Source organism: Panthera uncia, assembly GCF_023721935.1.
Source record: "Panthera uncia isolate 11264 chromosome C1 unlocalized genomic scaffold, Puncia_PCG_1.0 HiC_scaffold_4, whole genome shotgun sequence".
Classification (NCBI taxonomy): domain Eukaryota; kingdom Metazoa; phylum Chordata; class Mammalia; order Carnivora; family Felidae; genus Panthera; species Panthera uncia.
Genome location: NW_026057585.1, coordinates 42,616,791 through 42,642,241, shown reverse-complemented (window position 1 = coordinate 42,642,241; position 25,451 = coordinate 42,616,791). Strand labels below are relative to the sequence as shown.

The window sequence follows — 25,451 nt, the reverse complement described above, 5'->3', positions numbered from 1 at the left end:
AACTCTTATGTATACTTTTACTGCTAACTCATTGGAAGACTGTGGGGCTATCATTTCCTCATTCTGGGCTTTTGTTTCCTTATCTATAAAATGAAAGATTTGATTTTAAGGCTATTCGATTCAACACCAAAATTCTCATGTCTTTTACATTTTATTTCTCACATCCCCATATAAATGATTATAGTCTTGAGCATGTTTGCTGATATTCTTATCTCTTTGCTTTTGCTCTTATTTTTCTTGCCCAAAATACCCTCTATCTCTTTTGAATCTTACCTATCCTTTGATGTTGGATGAAATCACATTAAAACCCTGTAACAGTGTGGATTTAAAAAAATGAATATGGGAAGGGGGGAAAAAAGAGAAGAGAGGAAAACAAACCACAGACTCTTAATGATGGAGAACAAACTGAGGGTTGTTGGAGGGAGGTGGCTGGGAGATGGGCCAGATGGGTGATGGGTATTAAGGAGGGGACTTGTTTTAATGAGTACTAGGTATTGTATGTAAGTGAATAATCAGTGAATTCTATGCCTGGAAAAAAAAAATTACATAGAAAAAAAAAAAAAGAAAGAAAGGAAAAAAATGCAAATGACTGGCTCCAGTCCTCAGTCCAGCCACCTTATTCACTCCATTAATTTTATAACAACAGAACCTCGTATTTTATGTAATTGAATTAGAGTTTTATGTTATTGTTAACTTTTGAGAAACAGTCCCACATTTTACTAGTTGCTTTGTGCTAATTTTATAACCTTAAATTATCTCAGTTTAAAGGAAGAGTAAAATTTGAAATTATAGTGTTGGGATTCTTACATGATACTTTGTGTTGCATCCACACAACTCCTGAAACAGAATGCTACGGGCACCAGTGACAGTCACAACAAAGTATATTGCAGTGAGAGGTAAGGCCGAGTGATTGGGACTGACACTCTTGATCAGAGTGCGTCCTGGAACAGCCAGGACACAGAGTTTTTATAGCCAACCACATCGTCTTATCTTCACCTGGAAACAGAACAAAGAAATAGTTCCCAGTTGGGGTTGGAAACAGTTCAGACACGCCCTTGCCACAACACTAATCCAGTTGATTTTCCTTGAACTTTTGTTCCCTTGATTGATAGGATAAAGCTGTTATCTCTTAACCTACACTGTTAAAACAAAGCTGTTATTTCTCAAGGCTACAGGTTAGCCCTAACACTACAATTTAACCCTTACACTTTGGAACAAGTTTGGCTGGTTTATGGTCTCACCGAGCATGTCTCATCTTCCTAAACTGATTGTTGAGATCAGAGCATGTCTTACATATTAGTTTCATTTTAGTGTTAGTAAACATTTGGTAAGTCTGCTTAGGAACTAGTAATAAGTAAAAACAAAATTTTTTTTACCCTCACCAATTGGAAGAGAAAAACGAGTTTATATCTGTTACCCCTTGGTAAAAGCTAGAAATCTTAACCTACCTCCTTTGGTACTTGTGTTGACATAACTTTGTTTATATTATACAATGAAATCTTGCTAGTCTGAAAGTGCATTGTGTTCTTTGTGGTTTATTTGTGGACTTTCTGGTTAATCAAGGATTAAAGACTCCATTATAAATTTTTACATACTAATATCATAGGACTTTTTTCCTCAGCTCATTGTCTTATTTTAATGTTTTCTAAATGACTTTCTTTTAGAGCTCACTGAACAGCAAAAAGAGTTTCAAGCTACTGCTCGTAAATTTGCCAGGGAAGAAATAATCCCAGTTGCTGCAGAGTATGATAAAACTGGCGAGGTAGTTATGTGCATTTTAAGGAGAAAAAAATTTTTTTTACATTTTTATAAGATTATATAAGTGAACTATCTAGATTTTAATGTAACTGTTTGTTTGTTTTTTTTTCTTTACCTTTCTCTTTCCTTTTAGTACCCTGTGCCCCTAATTAAAAAAGCATGGGAACTTGGTTTAATGAATACACACATTCCAGGGAGTTGTGGTAAGCTTTGTACACATTTTTTTACATTTTATTTATTTATTTTTAACATTTATTTATTAACTTTGAGAGACAGAGACAGAGCACAAGTTGGGGAGGGGCAGAGAGAGAGGGGGTGACACAGAATCCCAAGTAGACTCCAGGCTCTGAGCTGTCAGCACAGAGCCCATCGCGGGGCTCAAACTCACTAACTGCGAGATCGTGACCTGAGCTGAAGTCAGATGCTTAACTGACTGAGCCACCCAAGGGCCTCTGTTCTCATTGTTTTTTAAGATTATTTATTTTGTGAGAAAGAGAGAGAGACAGAGGTTACGCGCTCGAGCGAGTTAGTGGGGGAAGGGCAGAGAGTGAGAATCCCAAGCAGGCTCCCCACTGTCAGCATGAGCCTGATAAGGGGCTTGAATTCATGAACCTTGAGATCATGACCTGAGCCAAAATCAAGAGTCAATGCTTAACCGACTGAGCCACCCAGGAGCCCCACTTTGTTCACATTTTTAATCCTAGAATGTATATGAATAGGAAAAAATTGCAAAACTCTACTTAGTCTTTCAAATATTAGTTGCCATTTATGTAAGTCATTTATGATAAAGGGCTTTTTGCCTTTATCTTTCTCTTTAGACTTCAGTATTTGCCTGCTGTTAGAAACCTTGTACTAATACCTAGAGGCATTTTTCCTTCTTTAAACTGGTTTCAACTATAACTTTATCCCTAAACGTTGGTAATTTCTCTCTAGAGTTGGTTTGTTGCAATTAATTCTACCTTTGATTTTACATTTTGTTAAGACTTTTTTTTCCTGTGAGGTTGTCACTCCTTCAGGTAAAAGAGCCAAAGTTTTGGCACAGTTGAATCAAGTTTTTACAAAATCCAGTTGAAACAGGAAGACAGGTCCAGGTTACAAATAGAAAATTTTTTGAAATATTTAAAACTTATTTTGAATAAATATAATTTGTTACTGTGCTACCCAGAACACTTTTTTAGTTTCTTGTTAATTAAAATAGTTCACCTTTGGGGCTCCTGGGTCACTCAGTCAGTTAAGCATCCAACTTTGGCTCAGGGCATGATCTCATGGTTTGTGAGTTCGAGCCCCTCGTTGGGCTCTGTGCCAACAGCTCAGAGCCTGGAGCCTGTTTCAGATTCTTTGTCTCCCTCTCCCTCTGCCCCTCCCCAGCTTGCGCTCTCTCTGTCAAAAATAAATAAACATTAAAAAAAATTAAAATAGTTCACCTTTATTTCTGATGAGAAAATACTACACATTATAATGGGCCTTAAAACATTTTGATACTACAGGAGGTCTTGGACTTGGAATTTTTGATGCTTGTTTAATTACTGAAGAATTGGCTTATGGATGTACAGGGGTTCAGACTTGTATTGAAGCAAATTCTTTGGGGGTAAGTAAGTTTCTTATAAAATTAATTGTATAACTCAGGTGTTAATGAGATAGTAATGCTAGGTTAGGTTAGCTGGTGCAACACAATTTTCTTTAAAATGAACACAAGATTCTGCAGTGAAGGCTAGAATTCTTATTCCCAGAATTGATCATTCTGGCCCTGTTGTCTCCGTACTTGTAGTCCTCCCTGTCCTTGTGGGGAAACTATACACTTTGGCTGCTGCTTCAGTGGCAGTTTTTAGGTAAGGGCAAGGCGAAAACCCAGCATTCAGGAGAAGGTTCAGGATGGCTTATTGCCACTGCTGGCAGTGCTGAATTTAGTGAGCAATTCTTAAGAGACTTGATCATATATACCACATCATTTACCTAAATTTAATTCTTTGTGCATGTTACTACAGTAGATTTTTACATACTATATTACTGACAAATCCTGTATAACTTTTATGAAAATACTGGACTAACAGATTTATTTCCTTATGGTTTTAACTGTCTTAAAGGAAGAATAAAGGCCAGTTCTTTGGATTTACCCCTTGGGAAAAAGTAGTTCTCTGGTTTTGAATTATAGAATCTCTAAATTTACATACCTAATAAAAATATCTTGCTTTTTTCAATGTCACTTTTCTGTGGTAGCAAATGCCTGTTATCATTGCTGGAAATGATCAACAACAAAAGAAGTATTTGGGGAGGATGACTGAGGAGCCAATGATGTGTGTGAGTATGTGCGGCTACTCCTTTTTCCACATTTATTTTTTTTTTATTTTTTTATTTTTTTTTTAAATTCTTTTTTAACGTTTATTTATTTTTGAGACAGAGAGAGACAGAGCATGAACGGGGGAGGGTCACAGAGAGAAGGAGACACAGAATCCGAAACAGGCTCCAGGCTCTGAGCTGTCAGCACAGAGCCCGACGCGGGGCTTGAACCCACGGACCGTGAGATCATGACCTGAGCCGAAGTCGGACGCTTAACCGACTGAGCCACCCAGGCGCCCCTCCTTTTTCCACATTTAAAGAAGGGAACAAGGATACTATTTCTCCTTTCCAATCAATGTGTATACACTGGGCTAGAACACATTAAGACAGAAGTTAGCAGCATATTTAGGTATAATGATGTTTCTGGGATGCCAAGAAAGTGTCATAATAATCCTCTTGCTTATTTTCAAGAGAAAGTTGTCTATTTAGGATGTTTCTGGGGTTCCAGACAAATGTTATAATCCTCTCCTAGCTCATTTCCAGGAAAGAAATACCTGTTTAATGGAGCACTCTGCAGTTCAAGAACTGAGTGATTGTGTCAGGAAGTTCAGATTGAACGTACGACAATAGATGTTTGAACTAGTAGTCTTTTGAACTAATAAGAAATTAATGGGACTGAAAAGTTATTTTATTTGTTGAATGAATGACTTGAGAATCTTTATAGATTTTATTTCATTCTCTGGGTACTAAACAAATTTTTAAATTGGATCAAAAAAAGATATTTATAGGGGCTCCTGGCTGGTTCAGTTGGTAGAGCATGTGACTCTTGATCTCAGGGTTGAGAGTTCAAGCCCTGCATTGGGCATGGAGTCTATTTAAAAAAAAAAAAAAAAAAAAAAAAAAAAAAGATATTTATACATATATACACACACACAGAAGATCTATTTTGAAAGTGTTTTTACATAAGGAATTTGACTTCTTTTGTTTATCAGTTGAATATATTTTCAATCTACAGTGTGATTGTGATCCCAAAATAGAGTAAATGGTTACTAGTTTTGAGGTAAATGGTAAAAATTGGTCTGAAAGAGTAGAAAGTAACATTTAAAAATCAATGTTTTTAATTTTAGGCACCTGAATTTTAGGCAAACTGCTTAATAAAAACATTTATATAAATCTCTTAATTGGTAACTTTTCAACAAATGAGAGTTTAGGAGACTAATTCTCAGTATTGTCTAAGAATTGGGTGAAAATTTAGATTGTATCCTGTAGCATATATAATACTAGAAATAGGGTAAAAAATTATAGCATAGAGATGCCCAGAACCTACCCGAATGTACTGATAAGAATATTTGTAATTATTTTATTACTTATAAATTGGTATTTCTAAGATAAAAGTTTTTAAAAATAGTTCAAATATTTTAAACATTTTTTTGGCTATTTTGTTATGGATACCTTCAGTTTATGTAAAAATTATTCTAACTTCTGAATTAATAAAGGTTTACTATACATTTTCCCCGTTTTAGTGCATAATAGCAGTAAATGTACTCAAAATATGAAGTCAAGGGTGAAAATGAAAACAGTCAGTAGACATACTATGTCTTGATTCACAATTTACACATTTAGCTCCCAATAAATATTTATAAAATTATACTACATATAATGTGTTTTATTTAAATTTCTTAAAAAATATTTTTAACTTTTTTGATTATAAAACTATGGTCCCTCAGATAAGAAGTTAAGTGGTCTTGGGGCACCTGGATGGCTCAGTCGGTTGAGCGTCTGACTTCAGCTCAGGTCATGATCTCGCAGCTCGTGAGTTCGAGCCCCATGTCAGGCTCTGTGCTGACAGCTCAGAGCCTGGAGCCTGCTTCAGATTCTGTGTCCCCCTCTCTCTCCGCCCCACCCCTGCTTGTGCTCTGTCTCTGTCTTTCAAAAATGAATAAACATTAAAAAAAAAAAAGAAGTAGTTAAGTGGTCTTCCTCTCTTGTTATATTTGCTGTCAGATATTTTGTGTGTGTGTCCTTGGGTGGGCACAAACCATGCTGTCAGATATTTTAATACATATAAATGTATTTTTAATAGTTAGAGTCATATTATATATGCAGTTTTATATCCTGTTTAACATGAGCATTTTCTTACATAATTTTTTAAATACTGCTGTTTTGAAAAATAAAAAATAAATTTTATTATATTTATTACTGTATAATATGTCACCTAATGGATGTACTGTAGTATAAATTATTTCACTATTCCCTATTTTTGGATATTTAAATTCCTTAGGTTTTGGCTTTTAAAAATAATGTCATGGTAAACATCAATACAGAAGAAGTTAATACAAGGTTTTGGATTTAACTTTGCAGTACAGATACACTGTCATTGCATATTCATAAGACTTAATCTCTTGCTTGGTGCAGTCAGATATACTCTGGATATACATCCTCAGATATACCGAGGAAGCAAGTACGGAGATTAATTAAGGGCACTATAATTATTTTTCAATACCATATGGTATAAGAAAACTTTCAAAAATGAAAAGTAATTCTGTTGTTGCATAGATATTATTATATAAACTATTAAAATAATAAATTGAAACCATATTTCTATTTTCAGGTTTTGGGGGGGGGGATTTTAAGTAATCTTTATTACACCCAATGTAGGGCTCAAACCTATAACCCCCAGATCAAGAGTTGTATGCTCTACTGACTGAGCCAGCCAGGTGCCCCACAGAAACCATATTTCTTTTTTCAAGAATGGAGTAAGTATTTTAAAGGTATACCTGAAATATATGCAGTGTCAGACAGTTAGGAACAAGTATTAAACTGTTAGAGTAAGCTTGTTATGGGCAGGACTTAAGTAAACTTACTTTTCCAAGCATGGTCTTAGAACCTAGAAGTCTGTAAAAAGCTTGGTGATGGTGCAGAAAACTACTGCCATAAAATAATGCATTTCCAGTGGAGCTTAGAAGTAGCTGGAATGCAACTGAAACAACACTGAATCTTGCTTCAAGTCTTGACTCAGCCATATAATAGCAATGTGATCTCATTTGGTCATTTAACCTCATTGTCTCTTCTGAAAATAGGGAGTATAGTATTCAAAAGGGATATACTAAAGATAAAACAAAATACTTGTTTTTCTAAATAGTGTTCCTTTTGCAAAAATATATTAGAGAAGTTTCCATCGTACCTAATGACCAGAGGAAACTTCATTTCTCTTTAACTGTTATTCATTCATTCACTAATTTACTCAGTATGTGAATTGCCTGCTCTATGCCAGACTTCAGCTTATAGGCATTTCACACCTCAAAGTTATACTTTTAACTAGTGTTTTTTTTGGCAAGATGGAAGCAGAGATCTAATTTTACAGTCCTCCATTAGTAATTATTTGAACCCCAAAGCATGTGGTATAGTATTTTTTTTTCTGGTTTTATCTTTATTTTCACCTCACTGCAATTTAAAAAAAAAATGTATTATATAAACTACCTTAAAATCACTCTAGAGTATAAGGCAAAAAAAATTTTTTAATAGAAAATAAATGCAGAACTTCTTTGTAAAGTGTAAGGTGGTGGTATCATCACTAATAGGTTACACTGTTGTACTCCTTCATTCAAATGTCTTAATACTGTGCACCAGGGAATAAAAGTGAATAAATTTCGATCCTGGTCACAAGAAGTTAACAATCTGATAGACTCTCAGATCCTCATCCACAATGTATTAACTTACTATGCGTAGAATTATGCAAATAAGCAAATAAATTATGCATAAAAATTACTAATTTACTTGATTTTTCTGGTTTGAGTGGCAGCATTTACATATTATAAATCAAACTAGTTACAATAGTGAGGATGACAAATGCCAGAGACATACTTATTAATAGGCATTAGGGATGCCAAATAGTGTACCTTTCCTACCCTCAGGAAGCTCTGATACAGCACAAGGGACAAACACATGAATGACAATAATACTATATATAATACCGTGTAGTGTGATAAAGAAGAAAACAAGTTGCAGTTGAAATAAAAAAGAAGGCTTCTGCTGAAAGAGCATTATAAAATTAATTTTAATTACTAGGAAGCAATCCAATAAGACAACTCTGAAGAATTATCTGTAACAAGCCATTTTGTATAGAAACACACAGATCCGTATACTTCATAAGTTCTAAAAACTTTGCCTTATTATAAAGTAGAGAAATGTCTAATAAGAAGATTTCAGGGGAAAAAATTCCCACTGGTGGTTAAAATAAAATTTTAGTACTTTACAGAATTATCTTTCCTGGACAGCTCATTGATACAGTATTTTTTGTTGTTATAATGCTGAAAACATCTTTAAATCTGTAGGTAAGAGATCAGTCTAGTTAACTCCTATGACACCTGAATCCCCTCTATAGCAACCCTGTCAAAAGGCCATCTTGCTCATGTTTTCAGTTTTCATGCTTGCAAGTCGAGCCTGCTGAAGTAATTCCATTCGGAACATTTCTGATAATTAGAAAGTGCTTCTAGATTATGTGGTCCTGAGGAAAAAGATTCTGTCATTTTTTTCATAATTTTGCCACTTCACAGTATAAAAGATATTCAGTAAAAGTTCAAATGATTTCACTGTAGTTCTGTCAATTCAAATTCTCTCCCTTGGCTGTATAGCCCTTGAGATATTTGAATATAGTTATCATGTAAATCTTTTCTAAGCTAATTATCACCAATTTTTTTTTTAATTTTTATTTTTACAATAAAGTCCCATCATTAGTAACCACACTCTGAAATACAGAGTAAATATAATACTCTAGCATGAACTGATGAGTACAAGGTTGGAGGGTTCCATCACTCTTTTTTTTTTAATGTTTATTTTCGAGGGAGAGAGACAGAGAGCATAAATGGGGGAGAGGCAGAGAGAGACACACAGAGTCTGAAGCAGGCTCCAGGCTCTGAGCTGTCAGCACAGAACCTGACATGGGGTTTGAACTCATGAACCATGAGATTGTGACCTGAGGCCAAGTTGGATGCTCAACCGACTGAGCCCACCCAGGTGTTTCTCTATCACTCTTATTTTAGGTATTTTATTATTTTATTTTATTTATATTATTTAGATACTGTTGTAAACATAGCTTATAGCATTAGCACTGTTGACTTATTTTTTTTAAGTTTGTTTATTTTGAGAGAGAGAGCATGAGTGGGTGAGAGGCAGAGAGAGGATGGGAGGGAGAGGATCCCAAGTAGGCTCTGCACTGTCCGCGCAGAGCTGAATGTGGGGCTAGAATTCACGAACCTTGAGATTATGACCTGAGCCACAACTGAGTTCAAGAGTTAGACACTTAACTGACTAAGCCACCCAGGCACCCCTAGCACTGTTGACTTACATAAATTTTACTCTTGACTTAAATTATCAAGTTCGTTTCCTCATCTGGCATTAAGTTGTAGTATATTCGTTGGGTAGTCTATTAACTCTAATTTCAGCCCTGACTTCTCCCTTGAGCTTTACTCTTCTATATGTACTTGCCTTTAGACATTTTTTTCTTGTCTAGACTTAAATAGCTTAAACTAAATATGTCCCAAACCAAATCGTCTTCACTCCTTAGAACTACTTCCTTTCTAGGTTATCCCTAATTGGAAGTTGCCTAAACTAAAAAATTTGGTGATCATAACATCCTCTTTAGCTCCTGTCATAGACTCTGGGTCTGGAGTTCTCTCTTGTCCAGCAAGAGAGCGGACACAAGATTAGAATGCAAGAGAGGCTAATACCTGAGAGGAGACAAGAGCCCTAAGGGTCCTTGCTCCGTTTTTATTAGGATCAGAAGGCTTACAAGCATGATGGATGTGCACACAGAGACAATGAAACTGTGAACATTAACTCATGGGTGTGGAGGAAGGGGGGGTTTAAGATATTCAGTATTAGGGGTTTGAGTCAATACAAAACAAAATCCTGGCACTGGGTGGAAGGTTGTTAACAGACGTGAGGCACCACCTCTGTTTACCTAAACTGGCCTAGGGGACAAGAAAGACAGAGCATGCTACCTCAGGGTCAACAAGGCACCTTTCTTTTGCTAACTAGGCTCTGCTCTGGGCAACTTCACCCTGCTGTAGTCTAAAGTCCAGTTTACCTGTTTACCTACTTTGGTCCTTCCTTTTTGTGAAAGCAGCTTTCTGCTATTGTACGAAGTTGAGGTGTGCTAACGCCCTGAATACCTAATCTTGTTTACCTCATCTTGGATGTTTTCATCCTGAGATTTCCTATTCCTGTGCTTTTGTCCTATACTGGGGGCCTTTGCTCTGTTTACCTAATGCATTGGTAATGCATCTTGGATGCATTCATGCTGTGGTTTTCTATTTCTTTATGCCTTGTTAACTATCTGTGCAAACTCAGAGAATTCCTAAGCTTGTTCCCCACAAGCTCCCCAACATCCTATTTAGTCATCATGTCCTGTGGATTTCACACCACAGTTCTCTCCATTTTTTCTTGTTTCTTAGTTAAAGCTTTATTTCTTGCTTGTACTATTGCAAAGCCTTCTAATCTGTGTCTCTGACTCCAGTCTTATGTGGATACTTCTGCTATTTACTAGCTTTGTGAACTTGGGCAAATTAGTCTCACTATGCCTCAGTTTCCTTATTTGTAAAATGTAGATACCTGGTACCTATGCCATATGATTTGTTATTCCCCCTTAAATCCACCCTTGATAGTATTGGGGTATTTTTTGTTTTTTTAAGTAGGCTCCACACCTAACACGGAGCTTGAATTCATGACCCCAAGATCAAGAGTTGCATGTTCTACTGACCAAGCCAGCCAGACACTCCAACATTGGGTTTTTTTGTTTTTTTTGTTTTTTTGGTTTTTTGGGTTTTTTTAGTAGGTTCCAGGCCCAACATGAGGCTTGAACTCACAACCCTGAGATCAACTATTTCACACTTCACATTCTAGTACTGAACTGTAGTAGTTTCTTCTGTACAACTGCTATTTTATTGCCTTAGATCTGCTTGCCTCACTTACTCATCCTTAAAACTTATCTTTTCAGGGGCACCTGGTTTGCTCAGTTGGTTAAGTGTCTAACTCTTGATTTTGGCTCAGGTCATAATCTCACAGTTCTTGGGTTCAAGCCCCACATCAGGCTCTTCATTTGTGGAGCCTGCTTGGGATTCTCTCTCCCTGTCTCTGCCCCACCCCCACTTGTTCGTTCTCTCTCTGTCTCTCTCTCTGTCAATAATAAACTTTAAAAAAATAAATAAATGTTTTTACATTTCAGCAGTTTATTTGATTCTCTAAGAACATACTATTTTTAGGTATTTAAAAATATTTAACACTGTGGCTTGAAAAATAAAATACACTCCTGGTTTTAAACATTCACAGTCTAATAATATTTAACTTTTTTCTGTTGTTTCCATATATTTAAGGCCTACTGTGTAACAGAACCTGGAGCTGGCTCTGATGTTGCTGGTATAAAGACCAAAGCAGAAAAAAAAGGAGATGAATATATTATTAATGGTCAGAAGATGTGGATAACCAATGGAGGAAAAGCTAATTGGTGTGTTGTTTAAACATCTCTGTATATTGCTTGTTAATTACTTTATATTCAAAATCTTCCCTCCCTCCTTTCATTTATTATTAAAACACCACAATTAAGGTAAGTTGTATTCATGGAACTAGAATGTCCGCAAAAGATCATAAATAGTTCAATATATAATGTTTATTTTTTAGAGAGAGGGAGAATGTGAGCAGGGGAGGGGCAGAGAGAGAGGGAGACACAGAATCTGAAGCAGGCTGCAGGCTGCAGGCTGCAGGCTCCAGGCTCCAGGCTCCAGGCTCCAGGCTCCAGGCTCCAGGCTCAGCACAGAGCCTAACGCAGGGCTCTAACCCACAAAACGTGAGATCATGACCTGAGCTGAAGTCAGATGCTTAACCGACTGAGTGAGCCACCCAGGCACCCCTAGTTCAATATTTTTAAAACTAGTTTTAGGGGCGCCTAGGTGGCTCAGTCGGTTGAGCGTCCGACTTCAGCTCAGGTCATGATCTCACAGTCTGTGAGTTCGAGCCCTGCATCGGGCTCTGTGCTAACAGCTCAGAGCCTGGAGCCTGCTTCGGATTCTGTGTCTCCCTCTCTCTCTGACCCTCCCCCGTTCACGCTCTGTCTCTCTCTGTCTCAAAAATAAATAAAATCATTAAAAAAAAAAAAAAAAAAAAAAAACTATTTTTAAGCCTTGAATTATTTCTTCAAACTAACTCTTCAGAGGTTTAATTTGTAAAAGCAAATAGAACAAAAATACCTGCTCTGGTTGAATGTGGTTAGGAAAGCCAGCGCTCTGTCTGCTTGGCTCTGTCCTCCACATCTGTACCCTATACCAGTACCTCCTTGAAAATGTTCTCCTAAGACTGAGGAAAAAGGAAAACCATTGGTAGGGTACATTTCCCTGGTTCTGAACCATAAGCAAAGGCAATCTTAAAACTCAGATTGTCTTTTAGAGGAGACAAAGTATTACTGTAGTGAAATCTAAAGGTCCAAATGTATAGGTCCAAAAATAATGACATGAAGTTCAACAAAGGATCATAAAATCACTTGTATAAATATAAAATGTTGAAGAACATATTTATACCATTACTTTTAGGGAAAAAAAAAAAAAAGTAGATAACTGTAGTTTTAGTAGAAATCAACAGTGTGATATACCTGCCTTTAAGAAGCTAACCTAGGGGTGCCTGGATGGCTCAGTCAGTTAAGCCTCCAATTTCAGCTCAGGTCATGATCTTATGGTTTGGGAGTTTCAGCCCAACATCAGGCTCTCTGCTGTCAGTGCAGAGCCCACTTCGGATCCTCTGTCTCCCTCTTTCTCTGCCCCCTCCCCCTTTGTACTCCCTCTTTCTCTGTCTCAAAATTAAGTAAACAATTTTTTAAAAAAAGAAGCTAATGTAACTTCTTGCTGAAATGATAGAAGTATAGCTAGCACAAATGAGGAAAAAAATGGTAACAATTATGTATGATACATTTTAAGAGGTATATTGACAAAATGAAATAAATTCAGAAGCAAGTAAGTATCCTCCATTGGGAAGCATCTAGAAAATATGTGCTGTGAAGAGTAAAGGAATTAAGTTTGATTATTTAGAAAATTTTTGAAAGTTTTGAAATAATGTCACACAGAAAGAAGAGCAGGTTTGTGCATTTGCTTTAGGAAGCCTGTTTAGAATTAATGGGTAAAGGTTAGAAAAATGAAGACTATAGCTCAACATAAAGACAAGCTTTCCAACAACATTGCCATCTAATGTGTGTTAGGTTGTCATGGAAAATAATGTATTTACCCATCACTACAAATATGCAAGAATGTAGACAGAGACTTCCCTAGAATAAGGACTCTGTGGTGATTGGAATAATGAACCAAAAGGGCTATCTTTCCTTGTCTGCAAAAATTCTTATTCAATATATATGTGTGTTGGGGGCTCCTGAATGGCTCAGTTGGTTAAGTGTCTGACTCTTGATTTCAGCTCAGGTCATGACCTCACAGTTCATGAGATCAAGCCCTGCATTGGCTCTGGGCTGACAGCACAGAGCCTGCTTGGGATTCTCTTTCTCCCTCTCTCTCTGCCCCTCCCCCATTCATTTGTGCACTCTTGCACTCTCTCTCTCAAAGTAAATACATAAACATTAAGAATATATGTGTGCACATGTGTGTGTGTGCTCTGCAGTGCAGTTTTCTGGCAAGTAAACATTTTTCCTGGAAATGAGCCTACTGGGAAGTTATTTAATTTAAACATAATCCCTCTATGACTGTCCAGTACTAAGGAATGCTAGATCATTATTTTAAAGTCCTCATAACATCCAAAAGTAATAAAAAAGTGAAGAAACCATTCAAATTTAACAAATTGAGAGAAATTTAACGGTGCAATTAGAAGTTTTCATAATTTTGAGGCTCCTGGGTGGCTCAGTTGGTTAAGCATCTGACTTAGGCTCAGGTCATGATCTCGCGGTTCGTGGGTTCGAGCTCCACATCAGACTGTGCGCTGACAGCTCTGAGGCTGGAGCTTGCTTCAGATTCTGTGTCTCCCTCTCTGCCCCTCTCCAACTCACGCTCTGCCTCTCTCAAAAATAAAACATTTAAAAAAATTTTTTTTAAGTTTTCATAATTTTAAGAACTCATTAAGTACAACTCGTAGTAAAACAAATTAGGTAATATGTGAAACTAGAAAACAGTTTTACTCTTTTTTACTATTAAGTGAAATTGTAGAGTGAATAATTTATTAATGTTAAGCATAGAAAATAAATTTGGTATTTAAGGAATTCTTTTAAAATTCTCCTATATCAGGCTTTTTAGAACATGGGTTACATGGATATTTGGATGTTTTAGTTTTCATACTTCATGTTCCATTTTAAAATCTTCCTGGGAAAAATTCTTCTGGAGGGAAAACCTAGCAAATATTCATAACAACTCAGTATAATAAAAACACTGATTTTGCTGCAAAAAGAGGATAGTAGGTAAAATGTAGGGGTCATCATCTCATATTATTCCTTTCACAGGCAGCCCTATTTATTGTTCTTTTCCAGATAGCTTGTCCTTTAAATAATGAAACTAGTTTTGGGAAAGAAAAAGTACCATTTCCATCACTGCACATACTTATTTTTTATATTACATAATCTAAAAGGAATACAAGGAATTTTTACTTATAACTCACACTTCTAAATAAAGTTAAATACCATATTATTTAAGTAGACCTGGGTTGGGGCACTTGGGTGGCTCAGTCAGTTAAGCGTCTGACTTAGGCTCAGGTCATGGTCTCGCAGTTTGTAAGTTCGAGCTCAGTGTCAGGCTCTGTGCTGACAGCTGGGAGCCTAGAGCCTGCTTCCGATTCTGTGTCTCCCTCTCCGCCCCTCCCCCTCTCATGCTCTATCTCTGTCTCTCAAAAATAAACGTTAAAAAAACAAAAAAGTAGACCTGGGTTAAAATACTAGCTCTGTCACACCATGAATATCTGACTCAAGCAAGCTTCTAAATTTTTTTTTAATGTTTTTATTTATTTTTGAGAGAGGGAGTACACGAGTGGGAGCTGAGAGACAGAGGATCGAAAGTGGGCTCTTGTGCTGACAGCGGTGAGTCTGATGTGGGGCTCGAATTCAACAAACAGATCATGATGGGAGCCAAGTCAGACACTCAACCGACTGAGCCACCCAGGTTCCCCTACACCTCTTTGATTCTTTATTTCATCATCTGTAAAACAAGGGAATAATAATTGAGGTTTTGGGGGAATTAAATGAGACAGCCATCAGTGTGTGTTATCTGTTGATGTCATTATCATTGTATTTATATCATGTATATATATTAGGTATTTCTTATTGGCTCGTTCTGATCCGGATCCTAAGGTTCCTGCTGGTAAAGCCTTTACTGGATTTATTGTGGAAGCAGATACCCCAGGAGTGCAGATTGGAAGAAAGGTAAAGTGTATATTTATCAGTGATTAAGGTTTCAAATACTATTTTAGGTATACATTTCAAAATTACTATTTCAGTTTCCTTTATTGAAACCATTTTTTTTTGGTAGTAAATTGCAAAAAAATAAAGCTGGTTTTTGTTTAAGTTTTTATTTTAATTCCAGTTAACATACGGTGTTATATTAGTTTCAGGTGTACAATCTAGTGATTCAGCACTTCCATACATCACTCTGTGTTCATCACAAGTGCACTCTTCAGGGGCGCCTAGGTGGCTCAGTCGGTTAAGCGGCTGACTTCGGCTTAGGTCATGATCTCGCAGTCCGTGAGTTCGAGCCCCGCGTCGGGCTCTGTGCTGACAGCTCAGACCCTGGAGCCTGTTTCAGAGTCTGTGTCTCCCTCTCTCTGACCCTCCCCCATTCATGCTCTGTCTCTCTCTGTCTCAAAAATAAATAAACGTTAAAAAAAAATTTAAACAAAACAAAACAACAAGTGCACTCCTTAATCCCCATCACCTATTTAACCCATCCCTAAAAATAAAACTGTGTTTTGGTGTTATCAGGTGAAATAGTCTATATATTGCTGAAGATTTTAAGTTGAGGATAATCCTTTTGATTCATTATTTGAAAAAGTGGCCATTCATGGTGCCAGTCTATAGAGAATGCTAACAACAGCTGTGAGGGTTACTGAAGCAGAAATCAAACTGTCATTTATATGGCCTGCCCAATAATAGAGTTTTAGACATTTCCAAAGACGTTCCCACTCTTTTCCTTCCTCACAGCAGCCTTTTAGGTTAGGATAACTGGGATTATGCCCCTTTTTGATTAAAACAATACCTACAGTCATAAGAGAAAAATCTGTGCCTTGAGGAAAGTGTGGAAATGGTAAAGAGCCTTGAATGTGGGAAGGCAAGAAAAATTTTATTTAAATAAGAAAAGGTAATTTAATGTATTTGAAAATGATTATAATTTGAGTGTGTGGAGATAATTTAGCAGTAGCATTTAAAGTAGACTAAAGAAAAGAGTTTAAAATTTAACAAATCAAAGTAGGAAAGAAATGAAGTCATTAAAGTAGTCCTAGTGAGAGGTAAGTAAATATGATTAAGATTTAACTCTGAGAACAGGAAGAGAAGACTCAATTTTACAATTGTAAAACTCTTCTTTGCAAAATGAATTCGTAAAAAAGAAAACCTATTAATGACCAAATAATGTCTATATTGAAGGCAAAGGAGAAATTATGGAGGTTTATTAAGAGTTCCTAAAGGTTACATGAATATATATTCTTCATGGGGAATGGCACATATTACCCAGTGAGATATTAGACTAAGGGTGGCGTAACCTGAACTGGAAAGGCTAATCTGAATTGACCAACTTATGCAAACTTCTGAACCAGTCATGTGTATTCATATAATACACGTTTTATTAAAAGCCATCAGAATCTTTCTGTTGTACCCACACCTCTTGAAAATGGAAACATTTGGGGAAAAAAAAATGGAAACATGGTAGAATATATAAGAGAGGTAACTTTTCTTTTAGGTCGTAGAATATTAAAGGTGGAAGATGTACACGATATTTCAGTCTGTTTAATGAATATTGAAACGGAGATCCAAGTAAATTATTTACTTAGTGTAACACACTCAGAGGTGGAGTTGAGATCACTACTGAGGTGTCCTAGAAACTTGCCCAATGTGGTTGCTGACACTATTTTTCTCTATTTTAAGAGTAGATATTATAGACTGCACTTTATAAATAAAACTATAATGAGGTTGTTGTATATAACAAAGTATAAGAATGGATGTGCTCTTTCCAAGCAAATTTTTTTTTTAATGTTTATTTATTTTTGAGAGAGAGAGAGAATGAGCAGGCAAGGGGCAGAAAGAGAAGGAGACACAGAATCTAAAGCAGGCTTTACGCTCTGAGCTATCAGCACAGCCTGACATACGGATTGAACTCATGAATGGCGAGATCATGACCCGAGCCAAAGTCGGACACTTAACCCACTGAGCCACCCAGGTGCTATTTATGTTTTATTCATGTTTCTTTTTTAGGGATGGTTGCTAGAAAACTTAGGGCCAATTTTTTTTTTTTAATGTTTATTTTTGAGACAGAGACAGAGTATGAATGGGGGAGGGTCAGAGAGAGAGGGAGACACAGAATCTGAAACAGGCTCCAGGCTCCGAGCTGTCAGAGCCCGACGCGGGGCTCAAACTCACGGACCATGAGATCATGACATGAGCCAAAGTCGGGCGCTTAACCAACTGAGCCACCCAGGCACCCCACCACTTAGGGCCAAATTTATGGCCATCTCTAGAAAGTGTGAAGGACCAAATAGCTTATACTTTTTTCAGTAGTAAACTCACTTTCCATTGTATTATGTTGTTTCTAGTCTCATTAATTTTTTCTGTTTTCTCACTTAAAAAAAAAAATCTCTAATTCAATAAATACTTATTATTGAGTTAATACTTAGCACTATTATGGTGTTGGGGATACTGTATGGATCAAAACAGACAAAAATCCCTGCCCTTGGGGAGCTTACTTTCTAATGAGAGAGATAGATAATTATATTGTATAAACTTAAACTCCTTAAATCTTTTTTTTGAAATATATGGGCATTTTACAAATTTGTGAAATTTGATTTTTAAAATTTTTTTTTGTTTTAGAAATTATCTGGCTTGAGATGAGTCCAGCAAGCATTTTGGTTTTAAATGCTCTAGTGTTTGGGGTGAGTCTGGGAAACAGGATAGAGTAAACTGTTTTCATAAACAGTGTTTTCTCATTATATTAAGTAAGGGTCCAAGGCACTAGAGTTTATTGACTTATAAAGACAAAAAAAAAAAAGATGTTGGTTTTTTTTTTGGTAAAACTGTATATTATTGTTACTATTTCTTCAAGCCTAGAAGCGGATGATTAATATTAAAACAAGCAAGCAAAAGAGCTCATTTACAGCTATGTATTCCCATTTCCCCTGCTTCTATTACTGCTTATTAAAAATTAGATTAAAATGTTTTTTCCTTAAGGAGAAGAGTCACAATATCTGCAACTCCCTCTCAGCTATTCAGCAAATAATGCCAATAGTTACACACACAAAACACAGAAACAAAGCAAATGTGACAAAATGTTAATAATGGGTGAATTGAGATAAAGGGTACATAGGTATTTGTTATACTACTCCCATAGGCCTTCTGTTGGTTTGAAATTTTTTGAAGTAAAAAATTGAGGGAATATAGCTACTTGGGTAGTTTCTTATAAAGTTAAATATTCATTTACCACATACCCAGCACTCTTAGGTATTTATCCAAGAGAAATGAAAACAAAGGCCTATACACAAATGTTTGTAGCAACTTTATATAATTGCTAAAAACTGGAGTAGAAGGGGAATGTCCATCTGGTGAACAGATAATGGATATGTGATCCATCCATATAGTGGAATACTACTCAGCAGTAAAAGAAATAAATTACTGAGCAGAAGCAATATGGATGGATCTCATAAGCACTCTCCTAAGTGAAAAGTCAGGCCTAGAAGGCACTTATTACTCATTATTATTCTACTTATATGATATTCTGGAAAAGGAAAACTTATATGGACAGAAATCAGATCACTGGTTGCTTCAGATTGGGTTAAAGTAAGGGTATTGACTAAAAAGGAGCACAAGGGAATTTTTGGGGGTGCTGAAATAGTCTGTCTTGACTGTGGTAGTGGTTCCACATAATGCATTTGTCAAAATTGTTAGAAATTTTAAAGAGGGTGAATTTTCCGTTATGTAAATTCTACTTCAGTAAACCTAATTTTAAGAACAAGTTGGTACATTACTTTGCTTGCTAGCTCTATTAAGCTGAAGTTAAACATCCCAAATCAGATTATGTTTGCTAAATGCTTTTGCTGACATTCATGGTAAAAAAGATAGCCTTCAAACATGATAAAACTTGTCTTTGTAAGGTAATATGTACATGTAGACCTTTAGAGTATTGTTGGTTTCAAAGTTTGGGGAACAATTGTTTTAGACTAGGGGTTGACAAACTTTTTATAAAGATCCATATTATAGAAGCGCCTGGGTGGCTCAGTCAGTTAAGCGTCCAATTACGGCTCAGGTCATGATCTCACAGTTCATCTGTACTGACAGCTCAGAGCCTGGATCCTGCTTCAGATTCTGTGTCTCCCTCTCTCTCTGCCCCTCCCCATTCACGCTCTCTCTCTCTCAAAAAATAAAAGTAAAAAAAGATCCAGATTATAAATATTTTAGACTTTGAGAGCCACAAGGTCTGTGTCCTAGCTACTCAATTCTGCTGTATCAAGAAAGTAGCCATAGATTATACGTAAACAAATAGGTATTGACTCTTCCAATAAAGCTTTCTTTACAAAACAGGCGTAAACCATTGTTTGTCAACCCGTTTTAGATAATTGCAGAAAATCCTAAAACAGGTTAAAGCAAAAATTCATGCTAGCTCAAAAAGTGTTCCTTAACATATATTATTTTCCTCATTAGGAATTAAATATGGGTCAGCGATGTTCAGATACAAGAGGAATTGTCTTTGAAGATGTGAAAGTGCCTAAAGAAAATGTTTTAATTGGTGAGGGAGCTGGTTTTAAAATTGCAATGGGAGCTTTTGATAAAACCAGACCACCAGTAAGTAATATCAATGACCTGATAATCTTTATAGGATCTTTTTTTTTTTTTTTAGGATCTTCTTTTATTCATTATATTCAGTAGTTTTATTTATACATGGCATATCTGGTGTGTATTTCTTTTTAAATATCTACTTTTATTAAGGATGGAGAGATACTGTCATTTTTCTTTATTTTTTAGAATTCTTCAACTGTCTTGCCACCTGTTATTTTAGCAAATACAAGATTATTGTAGTCACTGCTAGATTTACAGACAGGCAGTCCATACTTAATCATTCCTGCTAATAGGTGCTCATTTCCTTTTCCCTTACTCAGTAGGAATATTTCCCCTAAGAAGCTTTCCCTTGTTAAACAGAAGAAATGACTTGTCTCTAGGGTATGGTCTTGTGCCTCACTAATGCCTTTAATTTATACAATATAAATTTAAATGCTTGTTCTCCCCCATCCCTTCTTTTGTGGCCTGAATGTATAGTCATTTTCTCTTTGTATAATCCTTCACTTAGAATTTACGCAAATGGCCGTTGTACTGTGTTTTAAAGACAACGTGAATTTTTGCTTCGTAAAATATTAAACCAACAGGTAGCAGCTGGTGCTGTGGGACTAGCACAAAGGGCTTTGGATGAAGCTACCAAGTATGCCCTGGAGAGGAAAACTTTTGGAAAGCTGCTTGTAGAGGTAATTTTTATTTTTTAATTTTAATTTTTTTTTTTTTAATTTCTGAGAGAGAGACAGAGTGTGAGTGGGGGAGGGGCCGAGAGAGAGGGAGACACAGAATCTGAAGCAGGCTCCAGGTTCCCAGCTGTCAGCACAGAGCCCACCGTGTGGCTCAAACCCACGAGATCGTGACCTGAGCTTAACCCAATGAACCACCCAGGCACCTTTAGAGGTAATTTTCACACTCAGATAAAAATCTGAGTTCAAATCACACTGAAATTAAAATCCAGAGTCCTTACAATGGGCTTCTATCAACCACACTGGCCTTTTGCTTGTATTTAATTTTACTCTTCCCCCCGCCAAAATCTACTTCCTCACTCATTTCACTAGAGAATCTACCCTAGTCACTCAATGAAAAATAATATCTCCAACGTTCTATATACTAATCCCACTTGTTTGGTTTTTTTTTCATAGTTCTTAACACCACTCGACATTATATCATGTATGTGTTTGTTTATTATTTCTCCTAACTCACTTGAATGTGAGCTCCACACAGGCTATGGATTTGTTTTGGTAACCCTTATACTGCTAGTACTTAGGATATATTTCCACTATGAACTTCTATTTCATGCATTCAACAAATAGTAATTGAACACCTACTATATTAAAATACTAATAACTGGATGCTTTCTCTGTTCCAAGCACTATTCTAAGGGTTTTACATGTATTAACTCATCTAATCTTCACAGTACTGTGGAGTGGGGACTTTTAGTCCCATTTACCACATGTATAAACATTACATCCAACCTCATATATAATGGAAACAAGATTTGAACCCAAGTAGTCACTTAAAGAGTGTGTTCTTTTGCACACTACATGTGCTATTTCTGTGAAAGAAAAGAAGTTTGACAGTCTCTGTGCTCAGAGACTTTGGAGATTGGAGATATGATACATATCTTAAAACAAGTATTAAGAAATAATACAGAGCAATATAAGATTAAATCTCTAAATGAAAGCTATGGACAGGGTTAGAGAAACCAAGAGGAGAGACTGTTGTGGGTGGGCCAGACACATTACAGGGATTCTGAGTTGTATTTAGAACGGTTTCTCAAAGCATAGGCTGAAAAGAAACTGAATGAGACTCATTGGGATTTTTTCATCAGAATCTCACAAGAGAAGAATATGCTTCTTACACCAGGTTGCCAAGGCTGTGGTGAAATAAGTGTTTCTATATGTGGCCAGTGGAAATATAATTTGGTGTAACTTTTATGAACCATATTTTTGCAATATATATCAAAAGTACCTAATTTTGGGCCCACAGTACAGTGGTTATCCTACAACTGTATTTCATAAGATAGGTATCTTTCAGATATACTCCATATGAACAGTATAACATACCTATAGCTTATTCATTTCAGCATTTTGTAGAAACAGCCAAATATAGAAACAACCAAGATGTTGATCATCCATACAGTGGAATACTTTGAAGCTATAAAAAAGGATAAAGAAGCTCTTTATGTATTAATATAGAAAGCACTCAGATTTATTGATAAGAAAAGCAAGGGGCGCCTGGGTGGCTCAGTCGAATAAGGTCTGACTTTGGCTCAGGTCATAATCTCACGGTTCATGAGTTCGAGTTCTGAGTTGGGCTCTGTGCTGACAGCTCAGAGCCTGGACCCTGCTTCAGATCCTGTGTCTCCCTCTCTGTCTGTCCCTCCCCCCACTCACACTCTGTCTCTATCTGTCTGTCTCTCTCTCACAAATAAACATTAAAAAATTTTTTTTTAAATAAAAAATAATTAAAAAATAAAAAATTTTAAAAAAGCAAAATGAAGAACCATCAACATAGCAGGCAAGTATATGTGTAAAAACGGGAGAGACTATGGATGTATATGCTTATCTGTGTATATAATATCTCTGAGAAGATGAAAACAGTTCATCTGTTTACCTCTAGGAAGGGGAATTAAATGGGGTTGGGGAGGACAGGATGATAGAAGGAAGAAAGGTTAAAATTCAAACTGGTGGATGGATTACCTATTCAAAAAACAGTAAAAACTAAAAAAACAACTTGAAAGAATCATTGGCTTAGAAGAATGGGCACAATCAGGCAGGTAAGGGAGGATATTACTCTCCTTGTTCCACATATGAATTATTTACATTAATAATTGTCTCCTCTTAAGACTCAATTACCATGCTAATCTCAAGCAGCTTGTCACATTCTAAAGTAGTGTGTGTGTGTGTGTGTTTTTTTTAATACAGTAAATATAAGAAATTGAACAGCTTAGTTTTTTGTATGTTGTGACCTTTGGTTCATATTAGTCTGTACACAGTCATAAGTTGTATGGTTTTTATAACCTCTTGGTCTTCAAAACCCATTTTGATGTTGCCTACTACAGAAAGCGTCTTCTTAATCATTTTAGTATTTTTGTTTCTGAATGCCTATAAGCCTTCTTTTAATATGTATTATTTTAAAGCATATGTTCTATTCCATGTTCAGTGTGGAATAATTTATGTTATACAGTGTGTGTAAAATTGAGTAATAAAATTGCTCCATGATCCCATTGTCCAGAGATAATTACAGTGACCACCTTGCTGTATATTCTTTGTTTCTATGAATTTATTTTTCAAAAGCTTCAACCATGCAGTATGTTTGAAATTTTTACCAATCAATACATGGTGATGTATTTCTATCCTATACCATTGTGGCCATACAACTCATAGGACACTTACTGTCTTATTGAAGGTACTTGTCTTAGGTCTCCTCTTTGATTATGAACCTCTACTAGAGGGAGAATAAGAAGCATCTTTTATTTGTCTTTGTCATGGCACTTACTTTCCTCTGTCAGCATCTGATACACTGCCACATTATTTTTCACTGTATCTATAATAATGTTCTTTGAAAAGTCCCAGCAGGGGCACGTGGCTGGCTCAATCGGTAGAGCATGTGACTCTTGATCTCAGGGTTGTGAGTTCAAGTCCCATGTTGGGTATAGAGTTTACTTAAAAATACATACATAGATACATTAAAAAAAAAAAAAAAAAAGTCCCAGCAGATACCCAAAAGGATACATATAATTTTCGTGGTATTTTGCAAAAATGCATAAATTCATTCCAGCTCTGAGAAAACATCAAACAAACCCAAGTTGAGGGACATTCTACAAAAAAACAACCACTCAGTGTTCTTTAGCAGTGCCAAGGTCATGAAAGACAAGGAAAAATTAAAGAATCCTAACAGCTTGGGGAGACTAAGAAGAAATAACAGTTGAAATCTTGGATGGGATCCTTGAACAAAAAAAAAAAAAAAAAAAAAAAAAAAAAAAAAAAGGACATTGGTGGAAAACTTGGCCAAATTTGAACAAAGTTTAGAGTTTAGTTGATAATACCCTAGTAATATTAATGGTTAATATCCTAGTTAATATCCTAGTAATATTAATGGTTGATCATTACATTATGGTTAGGTAATATGTTACCATTAGAGGAGGCAGAGTGTAATTTTTTAAGTCTAATATTAGTTTTAAAGTTAAAACAAAAAAAAAAGTTCCAGGAGAAGAATGTTTAAAAAGTTTTTTTAGTGGGGTGCCCGGGTGTCTCAGTAGGTGGAGCATCCAACTTCTGCTCAGGTCATGATCTCACCTTTCTGGAATGTAAGCCCTGCATGGGGCTTGCTGCTATCCATGAAAAGCCTGCTTCGGATCCTTTCCCCACTACCCGCCCTCCCCCCCCCCCCCCCCCCCCCGCCTGCCCCTCACCCTCTTGAGTGCTCAAGCTCTCTCTCAGAAATATATTAACATTAAAAAAAAGATTTTTTAGTTAACAGATACCCTTAAACTTTTTTTCTGTTTAATTCTAGCACCAAGGAATATCATTTTTGCTGGCTGAAATGGCAATGAAAGTTGAACTAGCAAGATTGAGTTACCAGAGAGCAGCTTGGGAGGTTGATTCTGGTCGCCGAAATACTTACTATGCCTCTATAGCAAAGGCATTTGCTGGAGATGTTGCAAATCAGTTAGCTACTGATGCTGTGCAGATTTTTGGGGGCAATGGATTTAATACAGAATATCCTGTAGAAAAACTAATGAGGGATGCCAAGATCTATCAGGTAAGGTCAAAAATGATTTGTTGTTTTTAGGTAAAATAATATTCATAGATGACAGAGCAGATTTCTAATTTAGGATTTTGTGCCATTAATAAAATAAACTATCATACATGGCTGTAAGCTGAAGTTTTTAAAACTAATTAACACAGAAGAATGTTACTTTTAGGTATATGCCTTAAGAGAGAACAAAGTAACAAAGTGAATGGTACAGACAAGTACATTTATGTCTGGGTCAGGCATCTTTGATTCTTAACATCCTAGCTAATCGTAGTCTACTCTTTGCTCTCCCAGAAATATGCATATAATTTTAAAAAATTATTTTAGAGGTGTTTGGGTGGCTCAGTTGATTGAATGTTCAATTCTTGATTTCAGCTCAGGTCAAGATCCCAGGGTTGTGGGATCAGAACCATGCTCAGCGTGAGCCTGCTTGAGATTCTTTCTCTCTCCCTCTGACCCTCTCCCTGGCTCGTGTGCTCTCTCTCTCTGTCTCTCTCAAATAAAAAAATAATAATAATAAATTATTTTATTTTGAATCTTGCTTGACAACTATTGAATTGATTAAAACCATATTTGGGAGGAAAACAACATGGAGAGACAGTGATGTAGTGGTTAGAAAAACTTAGAGATAGGGATAATTTGGTAAATAAAATATAAATGC

At 36.2% G+C, this 25,451-nt stretch overlaps 1 protein-coding gene across 1 annotated transcript in view; it reads left to right on the top strand.

The window, feature by feature from the left end:
* ACADM (acyl-CoA dehydrogenase medium chain) overlaps positions 1-25,451 on the top strand; it is a 32,970-nt gene that overhangs the window by 5,896 nt on the left and 1,623 nt on the right. The window contains exons 3-11 of the mRNA XM_049616986.1: positions 1,665-1,762; positions 1,892-1,961; positions 3,246-3,346; positions 3,976-4,056; positions 11,409-11,539; positions 15,319-15,427; positions 19,904-20,044; positions 20,623-20,718; positions 24,548-24,796. Of these exons, the coding sequence (XP_049472943.1) occupies positions 1,665-1,762; positions 1,892-1,961; positions 3,246-3,346; positions 3,976-4,056; positions 11,409-11,539; positions 15,319-15,427; positions 19,904-20,044; positions 20,623-20,718; positions 24,548-24,796 (1,076 nt within the window). The remainder of the gene's footprint in view (positions 1-1,664; positions 1,763-1,891; positions 1,962-3,245; positions 3,347-3,975; positions 4,057-11,408; positions 11,540-15,318; positions 15,428-19,903; positions 20,045-20,622; positions 20,719-24,547; positions 24,797-25,451) is intronic.